At 41.5% G+C, this 16,576-nt stretch overlaps 1 protein-coding gene across 1 annotated transcript in view; it reads right to left on the bottom strand.

The window, feature by feature from the left end:
• Window positions 1–16,576, bottom strand: part of nalcn (sodium leak channel, non-selective) — a 240,857-nt gene that overhangs the window by 204,605 nt on the left and 19,676 nt on the right. Inside the window, exons 3-6 of the mRNA XM_069890481.1 lie at window positions 15,855–15,938; window positions 15,629–15,768; window positions 13,985–14,113; window positions 12,445–12,596 (exon numbers count right to left, since the gene is read on the bottom strand). Coding sequence (XP_069746582.1) covers window positions 12,445–12,596; window positions 13,985–14,113; window positions 15,629–15,768; window positions 15,855–15,938 — 505 coding nt within the window. The remainder of the gene's footprint in view (window positions 1–12,444; window positions 12,597–13,984; window positions 14,114–15,628; window positions 15,769–15,854; window positions 15,939–16,576) is intronic.

Below are 16,576 nucleotides of genomic sequence, written 5' to 3'. Positions count from 1 at the left end.
TATTTTAGGTGGCTTTACATTCACGTATTCTGGCCACCTGAAAGATCCTTATGAAGTCACCTGTCATTCTCCACCACTCCAAAGAGAAAATCCCTAGCTCTGTTAACTTTGTTTCATGAAGAAGTGTTTTCTGGATTTTTTGGTATGTTGCTTTTTGTGATTTTATTTAATGCCTGATTTAGATCTTCCCAAAACGTTTCCACTTTCTCACATGCCCAAATTGCATGTACTGTTGTTCCCATTTCCTTCTTACAGTGAAAACATCTATCTGATCCTGTTGGGTCCCATTTATTTAACTTTTTGGATGTGGTGTATAGCCTGTGTAACCAGTTATATTGTATCATGCGTAACCTCGTGTTTATTGTTTTTCCGATAGTTCCAGAACATAGCTTCTCCCATGTCTTATTCTTTATCTTTGTTTAGATCTTGTTCCCATTTTTGGTTGGGTTTACAGCTTGTTTCCTCGTTCTCTTTCTCTTGCAGTTTGATGTACATGTTTGTTATAAATCTTTTAATTATCATTGTGTCTGTAATCACATATTCAAAATTGCTTCCTTCAGGTAACCTCAGCCTGCTTCCTAATTTGTCCTTCAAATAGGTTTTCAGTTGGTGGTATGCAAACATTGTACCGTGAGTTATACCATATTTGCAGTTCATTTGTTCAGAAGATAATAATTTATTTCCCGAAAAACAATTTTCTATTCACAAATTACAAAAAGCAACATACCAAAAAATCCAGAGATCTTTCTTCTAAGTAATATAAGTAAAGAACTTGGACTCGATTTGGGTGGAGCACAAAAAAGATTTATTATGATAGCCTTAGCTGAAGCAAAAAAATGTAAACCTACTCCATAACCTGGAAATTAGAAGATAGCCTGAGAATACAGCAATGGTACATAGAAATGAATAAATGTATTCCATTGGACAAAATAACCTATAATTTAAGAAATAACATCACAGTATTCGAACAAATTTGGGAACCGTACATGGAACACAACAGAGAAGTCCTACCACAGACCTCCACCACCTAAAATGACAGAAGGAGAAGACGAAATGAACTGACCAAGTATGTAAAAGTAGATGACACAATTTCTTGTTTATTTTCATTGGGTGATGACATTGTTTAATGGGCTTAATGTATCATATATGTTGAATGTTGAGTGGGTGGGGAGGGGGGGTGAAGGAGGGAGGGAAGGGAGGGGGAAAAGGGGAGAAAATGACACTGTATATTCAAGAGGGAAAGGTTTGTGTGTATTTTGGTCAGTATGGTTCATAGTGTGAAAAATTTTAAAAAAATTTTAAAAAGTGTTCTCCAATCAACGAACAATTGGAGAACAATGTGGGTGAGGAAGGGATAGTTGAGCATCCAAACAACCCCCTGGTAACAGGGCAAGTTGGGTAACTGGGAAAGCCTTGCAATAGCCATGTTAGCAGACGGCAGGCATACATGATTGAGGCAGTGATACTGGGCTGGGAATTAGCAAGGAATGTGGTCTGCTCAACTATGTCAACCATGTAGGGAGAAGTGATGGTTTAGGATCAATGCAATCCTGCTCTATGCCCTAAACAGAGCCAATTAGAGGGCTCAGAGCAGTCACACACCAAGAAATGCCAAAAGGTTCTCACTGCCATATGGATACAGCTCCACTGCCTCACTCCATTACTGGTTTAAGACCCACTCCAGAACCTCCAATCGCATTTGCAGTGGGTGTTATTAGTAGAAATGACTGCCCACTCGAGGCTCAGCAAGGTCAATAACAGTAATTAATATGTTTTAGTGACATTGATCAGTATTTGGGAGAGGTTTCGCTACGCTTCTTCAAAATGGTCCCATTTACACCACCCACAGTTCCCTGACGAAGGTGACTGGACCTGTCACAACAGACACCACTCTCTGGGTCCCAAGAATGAAGCAAGAATAAGTCAAAAATAGGACTTTTGTACAGAAGTTTCAATACCAGTTCAACAAGCACAGTGGTCATGGTATTTGAAATAGAACTCCACCCAAGACTAGATTTGCAAGAAGAATTTATAGCAGAATGTTTGTTGGAAATTTCACTGCTGATGTTGGAATCCTCGAATCGTGTCAAATGGAATTAATCCAGGATAACCAGAGCCACGAGAGCAAATACAAGGGGGAGGTTCACTATCCGATAACACAATATACTAAATGGAAACACTGTGGAATCCAAATCTTGTTCCACAATAACTTGGCGTAAATACAAGAAGAAAAGTCTGGATGAGGAAATTTTCCAAATGGATAGACAGCACAGCTGGATTACACATCAACGCAGATAAAGTTGAAAAACCAAGCTACAAGAATGGTGAATTTTACAATTCATTCAATGCCTGCAGACTGGATGTAAAGTGGTGAACGAAAATGCTTCCAAGATCAAAGCAGCCAGTTAGTTGTAAATGAGGGCTGGAGAGGGGGTGAGGGGCAGGGCGAGGAAACAAAATCAAAATACTGCAGATGCTGGAAATCTAAAATAAGGAGTGCCGGAGGAATTCAGCGGGGGTGAGCTGCATCTGTGGTGGGTGAGGGGGAGAAAGAGAGATGTTGACATTTCAGCACAAGATCCTGCATAAAGATTCCAACATCTACAAAAACTGAACTGCTGGTAATATTCAGCAGGTCAGGTAACATCTGTGGAGAGTGAAACAGATAACTTTTCAGGTGAAGGACTCTTCATCAACTGCAAGTTGTGTCTTGGTTTGATCAAGACTGAGAGGGGAGGAGTCACGTGATGGAGTAGTGGCCGGTCGGGAAAACCACCCCTCTCCAGAAAAATAGGAAAAAAGTTAGGAGAAGACAAAGCACAACAAAAACAAAATATAAGAAATAGAAGATAAAGTTACAGAGAAAAGAAAGAGGATGGCATGCAAGAAGGAGAAAGTAAAAACAACTGAAAAAAAAGTAGAAAAGTTGCCAGAGAAGAAAGAAGGCCTTACCTGCACGATGGAACAGGGAGCTGTGGTGGCGAAGAACGCCCGATCCCTGAGGTCAGTGCCTGCCCTGCAGAGTCACGACCTCCCAGCCGGTGGACTTCAAAAATGGCTCTCAGAGCCAAACAAAAGCGCGCAACTGCGCAATCAAAGGTAAAAGAGGACACCGATGGGATGGGGGCTCAGCAGAGGAGCGGGCAGCCACAGCACGAAGAGCTGAGAAACGCCCGACACCAGGGCGCTCAGCTGGAGGATGAGGAGGGCAGCAGAGGAGGGATCAAGGAAACAGACGAGGGAGAAAGATGGAGGGGTGACCGACAAGAGGATCAACGACAGGGCCGACAGGCGAGCAGCCCAGGATGGGAGGACCAACAGCAAGAGGCCCAGCAAGAGGAGGCCCAACAAAGAGATAAAAGCAGCTCATCAGGAAAAACAGAAAAGACACAAACACAGGTGCAGATACAGAAGAAGAGGAAGAAGAAGACTAAGATCTTCATAGAGAAATAGAAGGTAAAACAGATGGACAGAATATAGATAAAGCTTTTTTTGAAAAACAAATTAGATCATTAAAAGAATGGTTATCATTAGAATTTAGTTGGATGTTGGGTTTTTCCTCCTTTGTCTTTTGTCAGTGAGGTGGGCTCTGCGGTCTTCTTCAAAGGAGGTTGCTGTCCGACGAACTGTGAGGTGCCAAGATGCACGGTTTGAGGCGATATCAGCCCACTGGCGATGGTCAATGTGGCAGGCACCAAGAGATTTCTTTAGGCAGTCCTTGTACCTCTTCTTTGGTGCACCTCTGTCTCGGTGGCCAGTGGAGAGCTCGCCATATAACACGATTTTGGGAAGACGATGGTCCTCCATTCTGGAGACGTGACCTACCCAGTGCAGTTGGATCTTCAGCAGTGTGGAATCGATGCTGTCAGCCTCTGCCATCTCGAGTACTTAGATGTTGGTGATGAAGTCGCTCCAATGAATGTTGAGGATGGAGCGGAGACAACGCTAGTGGAAGCGTTCTAGGAGCCGTAGGTGATGCCGGTAGAGGACCCATGATTCGGAGCCGAACAGGAGTGTGGGTATGACAACGGGTCTGTTTCTGCTAATCTTTGTGAGGTTTTTCAGTTGGTTATTTTTCCAGACTCTTTTGTGTAGTCTTCGAAAGGTGCTATTTGCCTTGGCGAGTCTGTTGTCTATCTCGTTGTCGATCCTTGCATCCGATGAAATGGTACAACCGAAATAGGTAAACTTGTTGACCGTTTTGAGTTTTGTGTGCCCGATGGAGATGTGGGGGGGGCTGGTAGTTATGGTGGGGAGCTGGCTGATGGAGGATCTCAGTTTTCTTCAGGCTGACTTCCAGGCCAAACATTTTGGCAGTTTCCACAAAACAGGACGTCAAGCGCTGAAGAGCTGGCTCTGAATGGGCAACTAAAGCGGCATCGACTGCAAAGAGTAGTTCACGGACAAGTTGCTCTTGTGTCTTGGTGTGAGCTTGCAGGCGTCTCAGATTGAAGAGACTGCCATCTGTGCAGTACTGGATGTAAACAGCGTCTTCATTATTGAGGTCTTTCATGGCTTGTTTCAGCATCATGCTGAAGAAGATTGAAAAGAGGGTTGGTGCGAGAACGCAGCCTTGCTTCACACCATTGTTAAAGGAGAAATGTTCAGAGAGCTCATTGCTGTATCTGACCCGACCTTGTTGGTTTTCGTGCAGTTGGATAACCATGTTGAGGAACTTTGGGGGGCATCCGAGGCGCTCTAGTATTTGCCAAAGCCCTTTCCTACTCACGGTGTCGAAGGCTTTGGTGAGGTCAACAAAGGTGATGTTTTGTTCTCTACACTTTTCTTGAAGCTGTCTGAGGGCAAAGCCCATGTCAGTAGTTCCTCTGTTTGCGCGAAAGCCGCACTGTGATTCTGGGAGAACATTTTCGGCGACACTAGGTATTATTCTATTTAGGAGAATCCTAGCAAAGATTTTGCCTGCAATGGAGAGCAGCATGATTCCCCTGTAGTTTGAGCAGTCTGATTTCTCGCCTTTGTTTTTGTACAAGGTGATGATGATGGCATCACAAAGGTCCTGAGGCAGCTTTCCTTGGTCCCAGCAGAGCTTGAAAAACTCATGCAGATTGGCATGCAGAGTTTTGACGCCAGCCTTCCAGACCTCTGGGGGGGGTGGGGGATTCCATCCATACCTGCTGCTTTGCCACTTTTCAGTTGTTCAATTGCCTTATATGTCTCTTCCTGGGTGAGGACCTCATCCAGCTGAGGACCTCATCCAGCTCTAGCCTTAAGGGCTGTTGAGGGAGCTGGAGCAGGGCGGATTCTTGGACTGAGCGGTTGGCATTGAAAAGAGATTGGAAGTGTTCTGACCATCGGTAGAGGATGGAGATCTTGTCGCTGAGGAGGACTTTGCCGTCTGACCTGCGCAGTGAGCTTTGGACTTGGGGTGAGGGGCCGTACACAGCCTTTAGAGCCTTGTAAAAACCCCTCAAGTCGCCAATGTCGACGCTGAGCTGGGTTCGTTTGGCGAGGCTAGTCCATCACTCATTTTGGATCTCCCAGAGTTTGCGCTGAAGATGGCTGCATGCGCGATGGAAGCTGGGACGTGGCAGCGAGGTCCTTGGGTCGTAGGTTTTATATCAGAGTGGCCTTCTCCTATGCAGGTTTCTTACCCGGGCTGGAGGGGTCTGCCTCCTCCCCTCCTAGGTCAGACCATACCTGGTCGCAATCCAAACTGTCAATGGTGGTTGGGACCTCCGAACGCCATAATCACGCTCCTAAGCTGACTCTGAAAGTCAAGGCCTAGGAGGATCGGCGCTCAGAAGCCGTGCATAATTAATAACACTATATATATCATTATTTGTCTAGAGCTTTGTCTAGTAGCTATGCTGCCTCATTGAGCGGAGGCCCCGGCCCAGGCAGAGGGTAGGCGGCGGTGGCCCCGGCTGTGGCAGAGGGTAAGAGGCGGCGACCCCGGTCTGAGCAGAAGGTAGGCGGCGGCGGCCCCGATCCGGGCAAAAGCGAGGGGGAGGTGGCGGCCCAGGCCTCGGTAGAGTGAGGCAGGCAGAGGCCCCGGTCCGGGCAGAAGCGAGGGGGAGGCAGTGGCCCCGGCCTCGGCAGAGCGAAGCAGGCGGAGGCCCCAGTCCGGGCAGAAAGAAGGAGGCAGCGGCCCCGGTCCGGGCACAGGGAAGGCTATAAACATTAATGGAAAACATAACCAAATTAAAAGGAAGAGGCTACTAAATTTATTGAAGAAGGAAAAAATAGATATAGCATTTGTGCAGGAAATGCATCTAACTGAAGTGGAACAAAACAAATTAAAGAGAGACTGGGTAGGACACGTAGCGGCAGCATCCTATAATTCAAAAGCTAGAGGTATAGCCATATTAGTTAACAAAAATGTACCAATCAAAATAGAGGAGGAAATAATAGGTCCAGCAGGGAGGTATGTAATGATAAAATGTCAGATATACTCAGAATTTTGGAATTTGCTCAATATATATGCACCTAACGAGGAAGATCCTCGTTTATGCAGGATTTATTTTGAAGATTGCAGACACACAAGGAAATATATTGATAGGAGGGGATTTTAACCTTAACTTGGATCCAATGTTGGATAAAACTGGGACAAGAGACAAGCAAAAAGAATAAAGTAGCCAAATTTATGGTTAAATCAATGCAGGAAATGAAACTTATGGAGGACGCAACACCCAAGAGAGAAGGAATATTCATATTACGAGTAGGCACAAAACATACTCAAGTATTGATATGTTTTTGTTGTCGGCCAATATTCAAGGGAGAGTTATGAAAGCTGAGTATAAAGCTAGACTACTATCACATCATTCCCCCTATTATTAGCAATAGAACTGGAGGACATCCCACCAAGAACATATAGATGGAGGTTAAACTCCATGCTACTTAAAAGGCAGGAATTTAGGGAGTTTATTGAATGCCAAATTAAAACATATTTTGAAATAAACATGGAATCGGTGAAAGACAAATTTATATTATGGGATACAATGAAAGCCTTCAACGGAGGACAGATAATAAGTTATGTAACTAAGATGAAAAGGATTACAATCGGGAAATAGAGCAGTTGGAAAGGGAGATAGTAAGTACAGAAAAGGAATTAGTAAAAAGGGATGATATAATGAAAAGGAGAGAATTGGTGGACAAAAAAAAACTGAAACATTAAAAACGTACAAGGTGGAGAAGAACATAATGAAAATAAAGCAAAAGTATTATGAACTGGGAGAAAAAAAAAACATAAAATATTAGTCTGGCAATTTAAAACAGAACAAGCTAAAAGAACTGTATTGGCATCATGGAAAAAGGACAAACAAATTACATATACCCAACAGAGATCAATGAAAACTTTAAGGAATTTTATGAACAATTATATCAAACTGAGAACGATGGGAAAGATGATAAAATAGAGGAATATTTAGCTAAAATTGAACTGCCGAAATTGCAAGAAGAGGAACAAAACAAACTAATAAAACCATTTGAAATAGAGGAAGTACAGGATATATTAAAAAAGCTGCTGAACAATAAAACATCAGGAGAGGATGGATTTCCAATAGAATTTTGTAAAACATTTAAAAGAGTTATTAATTTCTCCTCTCCTGGAAATAATGAACCAGGTAGAAGAAACACAAAACTTGCCAGATTCATGCAAGAGAGCAATAATTACAGTAATACCAAAGAAGGGAAGGATCCATTAACACCAGCATCATATAGACCAATATCCCTACTTATCTCAGATTATAAAATAATAGTGAAATTATTAGCAAACAGATTAGCCGATTGCGTACCAAAAATAGTAAAACAAAATCAAACTGGATTTACTAAAAGACGAATAGCGGATAATGTCTGTAAACTTATTAATCTAATTCATGCAGATCAAGGAAATAAGAAACCAACAGTGGCCTTTGACATAGTAGAGTGGAACTAATTATTTAAAGTATTACAGAAGTTCAATTGACCAGAAAAATATATTAATTGGATTAAAGCATTGTATAATGGACCGTTGGCGAAGGTAGTGTTAGGTCTGCTTTGTTCATGAATGAGTGAGACAAACACCAGGCTGAGTCGAAATCAGGGTTCTTTGTTCTTTATTACCGGATTGTAACACTTGCGACTAACAAAGTTAGTCGGAGAATGCATTCTGCCGTTATCAGCAAAATGGTGATTTTTTATACCCTTGGATACATGCTTAGAACATCATCATATCATTACTTGTCCAATGACTAAAACTGTTGCTATCCTTTCCCTGCTAGCTTCATGCCTCTCAATCCATCAATGTCTCTCTTATCTTGTAAGTACAAGGATGCATTTACATCTTGTTACAGCCCTGTACATTCCCATCTCATGATGTTTTACCTAACAGGAGTACAAGGACACCTCCCCTTCTTGTTACTGCCCTGTACAGGGTAACTCCCTACACATTCCCATCTCATGATGTTTTACCTTACAGTAGCAGTAAATGGATATGTATTGAATCAATTTAAATTAAGTAGGTGAACTAGACAGGGATGTCCATTATCCCCCTCATTGTTCGCCTTAGCAATATAACCTTTGGCAGAACTGATAAGAATAGAAAATAAAATAAAAGGGATAAAAATAAAGGAGGAGTATAAAATCAGCTTATTTGCAGATGACAATTGTATACCTAACAGAACCAGAGATATCAATAAAAGAATTACATAAGAAATTGAAGGAATATGGAGAAATGTCAGGGTACAAGATCAACGCAAATAAAAGTGAAGTGATGCCAATGAGTAACACGGATTATACAGAATTTAAATAAGAATCACCATTTAAATGGCAAACACAAGCAATTCGATACCTAGGTATCAGGTTAGATAACAACTTAAGCCACTTGTACAAATTAAATTATCAGCCACTAATAAAAAAATTGCAGGAAGACTTAGAACATTGAAAAAAATTACCGCTACCATTGATAGGGAGGGTAAACTGCATTAAAATGAACGTGTTCCCAAGGATATAATACTTATTTCAAACGTTACCAATTCCCTTAACAGATTTTTTTTTAATGAACTAAAGAGAATAATAAAGAAATTCTTGTGGAAAGAGAGGAAACAAAGGGTAGTGTTAGATAAATTAACAGAGAGATATAACCAAGGTGGTTTGCAGTTACCAAACTTTAGAAATTATTATAGAGCCGCACAATTAAGGTATTTTTCAGATTTTTACCAAACAAGGGAAAAACCAGACTGGACTAAGATAGAACTAGATAAAATAGGGGAAAAGGTACCGGAACATATACTGTATAAGTGGGATGAAAAGTTGGTGCAATATAAAAGCTCACCAGTATTGTACCATTTACTTAATACATGGAAGAAGATCCACTTAGAAAGGAAAAAAAATGAATTACCATATACCAAAATTATTATTGACGCAAAATCCATTAATCCCTTTTACAATAGATAACCTTTCCTTTAGCGAATGGGAGAGAAAAGGAATCAAAAGAATAGAAAATTGTTTTTTGGGAAATAATTTATTAACATTTGAACAGTTGAAGTACAAATATGGAATAAGTCATGGTATAATGTTTGCATATCATCAGTTGAAAGTTTATTTAAAGGATAAATTGGGAAACAGATTGAGATTACCAGAAGGAAGCAGCTTTGAATATATGATTACAGACACAATGATAATTAAAAGATTTATAATGAACATGTACATTAAGCTGCAAGATAAGGAAAATGATGAAATAAATTATAAACTTAAACAGAAATGGGAAAAGGATTTAAACATAAAGATAAAAAATGAACCATGGGAAAAGTTATGTTCTGGAACTATGAAGAATACAATAAACACAAGGTTACACATGATACAGGATAAATGGTTACACAGGGTATATATCTCTCCTCAAAAATTAAAAGAATGGGATTCAACATAATCAGATAGATGTTTTCGCTGTAAGAAGGAAATGGGAGCAACAGTACATGCAATTTGGGCATGTACGAAAGTGAATACGTTTTGGGAAAAACTAAATCAGGTATTAAATAAAATTACAAGAAATAACATACCAAAAAATCCAAAGATCTTTCTTTTAAGTAACATAAGAAGCAAAGAATTAGGCCTCAAATTGGATAAAGCACCAAAAAAAATTCATTATGATAGCCTTAGCAGTAGCAAAAAAATATATAATGTCAACTTGGAAAACGGAAGAGAGCATAAGAATACAGAAATGGTACATGAAAATGAATAAATGTATTCCATTGGAAAAAATAACATATAATTTAAAAAATAAAGTCACATTGTTTGAACAAATTTGGGAACAATACATGGAACATAACAGAGAGAGCTTGCCTAGGACCCCCATCACACAAAAAGAAAATGTTAAGAAGACAAAACGACTAGATTCAGTCTGTAACAAATAGATGATGCATTTTTCTTATTTATTTTCCTTTGTGTATTGTTTTATGGTTTATTGCATTAATATAAGTTGAATATAAGAAGACCGCAGAGCCCACCTCACTGACAAAAGGCAAAGGAGGAAAAACCCAACACCCAACCCCAACCAACCAATTTTCCCCTGCAACTGCTGCAACCGTGTCTGCCTGTCCCGCATCGGACTTGTCAGCCACAAACGAGCCTGCAGCTGACGTGGACTTTTTACCCCCTCCATAAATCTTCGTCCGCGAAGCCAAACCAAAGAAGAAAGAAGAAGTTGAATATTTATGGGTTTTGGTGGGGGGTGGGAAGAGGGGAGGGAGGGAAAGGGGGAAAAAAGGGAGAAAATGCCACTGTGTAAACTTAATGAGAAACATTTGTACATATTTTGGTTGATATGGTTCACAGTGTGAAAAATAAAAAATTACAATAAAAAAAAAGACTGAACGAGAGGATGCACAGATTGTCCATTTAACATGTGACTGCACTAACACAGTTTCCAACAATAGCCGAAGAATCTCTCAATTGAAGAGAATAAGTACCCTGTTTTGGTCCATTGACATCAATGCAATGGCCATGAAAGCATCAGCGCCTCCACTTACTCAGCAGCCTGAAGAAGTTTGACATGTCACCAGCATCCATTAACAACTTCTACAGATGCACCACTGAAAGAATCCTGTCAGGGTGCATCACTGTGTAGGACCGGAACTGTTCTGTCTGAGACTGCAAGAAACTGCAGAGGGTTGTGAATGTGTCTTGGTCCATCACACACACCACTTCTCTCCCCTCCATCTATAATTCCCACTGCCTTGGAAAAGGAGACAACATATTAAAAGACTCATCATGTCCCAGCCACACTCCCTCAACCACCATCCCATTGGGAAGATGATGCTCGAGTGTGAGTTCAAACAACCGTTTCTTTCCCACTGTTATCAGACTCCTGAATGAATCTAGCATTCACAGCTTTGCTGCCTTTGCTCCATAACAACAGATTTCTCTCTGTAACTCTCCAATTCCATACTGTATTTCATTTGATGTCTAGCTGGACTGCTCACAAACTTTCTCACTGCATCTTGGTACATGGAACTTATAAAGGAAGGCTTACATTTCTATAGCATTTGCCACAAGCTCACCTGTAAGCCTTGAATCACTTTTAAATTTTAGAAATACAGACCCTTCAGCCCACAAGTATTAAACCTATTAATCCAATATGTTGTTGGAGTGTGGGAGGAAACTAGAGAGCCTAGAGGAAACTCAATCTCAGGGAGAACTTACAAACTCTTTACAGACAGCAGCGGATTCAAACCCAGGTCATTGGCACTGTAATAGCGTTGTACTAACCACACCACCCCAACTTATAACCTGCTATTATATTAGCCAATTTACGTACATCAAGGAGCTACAAGCAGCTTAGTGACATGACTCGGGCAGTCACTTCATTGAGTCTATTGGAGGATACCATCATATATTTTAATTTTAAAAATAATTATGCTTTGGCATTTAATATCAACTTAACCTGACCAGTTTTGGTTCCAATGTGCAGGGAAATGTTGTCATTCAACCATGTTCTGTGTAAATTATTTGCTTTCTGAATAACACCAAAGAACAAGCTGCTGAAGGGATCAGTGGGTCTGGCATCATCTGGGGAGGAAGATGGTCAACTGCAGTACACAAACGTGCTGGAGAAACTCAGCAGGTCACACAGCATCATCAGAAGTGATGGATAACCAATGACCAATATTTCAGGCCTGGGCCCTTTCTCATTTATAAGCAACACAGGTGGACACTTGTATAAAAATGTTGGTGGGGGGAGAAGGTTGGAAAAGGAAGGAGTACAAGGTAATAGGTATGAGGGTAATCCACAATGATTGCCCATAAAGGCATGCAAAGAGATGTCACTAGTCTCTACTAAGGTAAGAGAAGCAAAACTCCCCAATTAATCAATAAAAAAGTTTTTTTCATCATTCCTTAAATGCAGAACCTTTCATGGCAATAAAAACCATCTTCTGCATTCGGATAGAAAGCCAGATTAGAAAAGCTCATCAGTTACCAGAGAACCATGTAATAAAGCTCAGGACTGACCAAGTTCATTGAATCCACTGTATCCCAGTTCCTGTCTGGTCAGTCCAAGTTCTTCCAGATCCATACACTTAAAACCCAGGGGACATTGGTAACCTTCTCCGTCTGGTGAACAGTGGGTGTCTGGGATAGCCAAATTATTCCAGGTCACATTCCTGCAAAATTCAGAGAACACAGATTTCAACATCCTCCTTCACCAACTTCATAACTGCAGAATAACATTCATCAATTGGAGGAACAACATCTTGTATTCCATCTTGGCAGTCTCCAGCCAGATGGCAATGTTGACTTCCCCAATTTTTAGTTACCCCTCCCTTCGTCTCTTTTTTTCCCTTCCTCTGAATCTCCCTTCCTCCATCTCTCTACCCCCTCCCATCAGAGAGTATCCTTCTCAGCTCTGTCCCTCCCCCATCACTTTTTCAGCTGTTCATCCCTTCCCACCTGTATCCTGTGCCACTTGCTGAGTTCTCCCAGCAGGTTTGCTTATGGCACTGGACCCCAGCATCATTTATCTCAGTTTTACTTCCAGGTAACCACCAACCCTAGTCAGGGCGGACTGAGGATTCCCCCATGTCCAAGCTATTATCCCTCGCTAGTCTCCTCCCAACTCTCCCTTGTACATTTATTCAGCTTCCCCTCAAATCCATCTTTGTTTTTCACTTTAAAACATTCCAGAGACAGCAGATTCCACATTCTTTCCATGCTCCCAATTATTTAGAAATTCCTTGCTGAGTTTATTCGTAAGTGGAGCCAGGGACAAGCAGGAAAATGGTTTGTGAGCCAGGTGCAAGACAAAGAGTAGGGAGTCCAATTTACCTAGCAAAGCAGTGGTTGTGCTTCCTCCCAACTCTTCCCCTCCCCCTCCCCCTTGTTAACCAGCTGGGAGCTCCCACTGGGAGCAAGTTCCACCTTCCCGCATCCTTGTTGTCTTGATGGGATTTATTGATTACTCTGATATTTATGGTCATTGAACATGAAAACACCTTATGTCTTTCTGATCTGTTTTAAAGACATCTCGGTCTCGTAGTTCTGACATGATAGAGGGTGGAAGAATTTTCAGCACAAATATTACCCCACTCTAGCCGAGAACCCTCTGGATCAGAGGTAACTAATTGAGGGCTTTCAAATGATGGAATATTTGGAAAGCACTGCAGTCCTTGAATACTCACTGGTGAGGATAAGGTCACCAAAAGCTTCCAGTATAAATTAGTCAAATACACTGGGAATTCAGGAGAAATACCACTTCACACAAAGGATGAAGAGAATGTGGAACTCCCTCCCAGAGGGATAAGGTGAAGTTCGGAGGAGGGATCCATCGGGACAGAGGCAAATAGAGACAAAGGAAGAATGGCCTTGAGCAATCTTACAAAAATGTACCTCGCACGACCTTATGAAAGTAGAGAAAGCGTAAATTTCATTTAAAGTAAAAAGTTATTTAACTATCAATTCTACAGACCCAACATGGAAGCAAGTAACAACTTGGGACTTGTCAGATCTTGGACTGTTTATAGCCTGGAACAGCCACATATCATAGTCTCCTCACCCAGGTTGAGTGTCGTTCGTCACACAATGGTAGGTGAAGGTACCAAACATCTGAACACCCAAAATTCCATACAAGAGTAGAAAGAAGAGGAGGAAGATGGAGACACTCCAGATTTGTTCACCTGATCGCCTAGAGCAAAAGGAACACAAGGAAAATAGGCAGTATTAACAAGAGAGTAGAGCGGCACAGTAAATGCAATGCTAGAACAGTGTCAGCGATCTGGGTTTAAATCTTTCACTGTCTGCAATGAGTTTGCTCCCCCATCTCCAGCACTTCCGAATTTTCCCAAATGGCCCACCAAACATATCAGACCTACTGTTGCCTTCCCATATCTGATGGAAGTGAATGGAACCCATATCATCCACATTGGTGATAAAAGACCCTGTTTTTCCCAACAGTAATGGGCTGAACAAAAAAAACCCAACACATATCGCATGGTTAGTGTATCAGCTAGCACAATGCGATTATAGCACTAGTGACCCGGATTTGAGTTTGCACATTTTCTGTGTCTGCATGGGTTTCCTGTAGGTGCTCTGGTTTCTCCCATGTTTATAAAGAGTAACTAGATTAATTGGTCACATTTGGTTATTTGGACTCATGAGTTGAATGGCCTGTTACCCCTTGGCTGTATCTCTATACTAAAATAAAATTTTAAACGGGTGACCACTGTGATCCAGTCATCTCCAAATGCTTGGTCCAGGGTCGAGGCCTCTTCAGGGAGTGGAGCTCAAGTATCTGAGGTGGTGGTCGTAACCAATTCCCAGAGCAGGAATGAGTTTATTGCATCACTGTGTGGTATGGTAGCTGCAAAACCTTGGACTGGAAGTTTATACAAAGAATCTTCAAAATGGCCAAGAAGATCACTGGGTCTCCCTTTCTTCGATTGACCACATTCAACTGGAGCGTTGCTTAGATAGGGCTCAAAGAATTAGTGACAGCCCTTTCCATCCAGCACACAGTATCTTTGACCTACTTCAATCAGGAGGAAAGTATAAGGGCATCAAGATCAGGATTGCCAGGGTAGGAAACAGAATCTTCACACAGGCTGTGAGATTGATGAAGAGTGAATAAATAATATCAAAATATTTATGTCTTATTATTTTACATCTAAATATTTATGTGTATTGTGTGTGGTCTGGAGAAATGCTGTTTCATCTGGTTGAATATGTACAGTCAGATGACAATAAACTTGAACGAAAGAGGTGTAAGGATTTCCCCCAGTAGTCCCCCACTACTTATAGTGACCAAATTTCTGCCTTCATCCCAAATCCACCCCAACCATGATGCATTCATTTACATTGATCCCATTTTATCCTCCCCACATTCCCATCAATTCTGCCCCTCCCTCAGATCCTACCACTCAACCATTCACTGGGAGTAACTTACAGTGATCCAATTAATCTACCAACCAGAACACCTTTGGGATATGGGAGGACTTCAGAATACCCAGGATACCTCACTGTCACAGGTAAGAACACGCAAACTCCATATAAACAGCACCCGAGATCAGAATGAAATCCACGAGGCAGCAGCTCTATAAGATGCAAACTAAGCCGCCAGATCTCTGCCCTACCATAGGGACCAAAGTGTTGTAACCTGGTTTGGGACGTCAATGGAAAAAAAATGCAAATCTTTTGTTCTTACTTCAAAATATTTGTGATCCTTGTGCGGGGAAGTTCGAATCGAAAGTAGATGCGAAATGCACGAATCATGATCAGAGGTCTCGGAATCCGGAGCATGCTGAGTGGGGACATCTGATCAACTATCTGAGCTATTTCAAAGACCTGAAAACCAAAGGGTTGGAGGGATCAGGAAGTTCATAGCAACAGAAAGCAACTTTTATGAATGAACAGTTAACATTGAACCACACCTGTAAAACCAGGGACACCCAGAGACAGAAGACCATGAACCCATCAAACACACACCAGCGATCTTTCACATACGAGTTATCGCCCTGTGGGGAGGTAGGGGGAAAGAGAAAGAAAAAGGGTTGTCAACAATCAGTCCTGGGTGAAAATAGACTCATTGGTCAACAGGGCATCACAGTCAATCTATTGGCTACTGGAGCACCTGTTTAAAATAACAATCTGTTTCAGCAACGTGGCTGGGGTAACAGGTGGGATTTATCAAGAAGAGTGGACAAGGTGACTCCTTTTTTTCCAATTCTTTGCTGAAAAATTGTAGCTCGTGAGTTTTGTAGTTTGCAGAAATATTTAGTGACAAAAAGATCACAGACAAATCTAATGCAAGCAAAACACCCCATCTGGTCATAATTCAGCCTCCTTGAGTGACTGTTGATCAGACGATTAGCAATCCTCTCCACTCTTCCTCAGTTGCGGGTTTTGAACAAGTTCCATCACTGGTGAATTAAATTGTTTATTGTCAGTGGACAGTGAAGAATTATTTTGCATGTTGTTCAGAGAAGTCAATCTATCCTTGGGGACAAATAAAACAAAATCGCAGAGTATCGTGTTACAGAGAAAATGTTCAGTTGTAACCATGCAAAGGCAGTATCATTTTATTGTGAGGTTCATTCATAAGACAATAAGATATATGAACAGAAGTAGGCCATTCAGCCCATTGAGTCTGCTT

This window comes from Narcine bancroftii, chromosome 7, assembly GCF_036971445.1.
Source record: "Narcine bancroftii isolate sNarBan1 chromosome 7, sNarBan1.hap1, whole genome shotgun sequence".
In the NCBI taxonomy this organism is placed as follows: Eukaryota; Metazoa; Chordata; class Chondrichthyes; order Torpediniformes; family Narcinidae; genus Narcine; species Narcine bancroftii.
The sequence above is the reverse complement of the archived record's forward strand: the minus strand, read 5'-3'. Positions and strand labels throughout refer to the sequence as shown.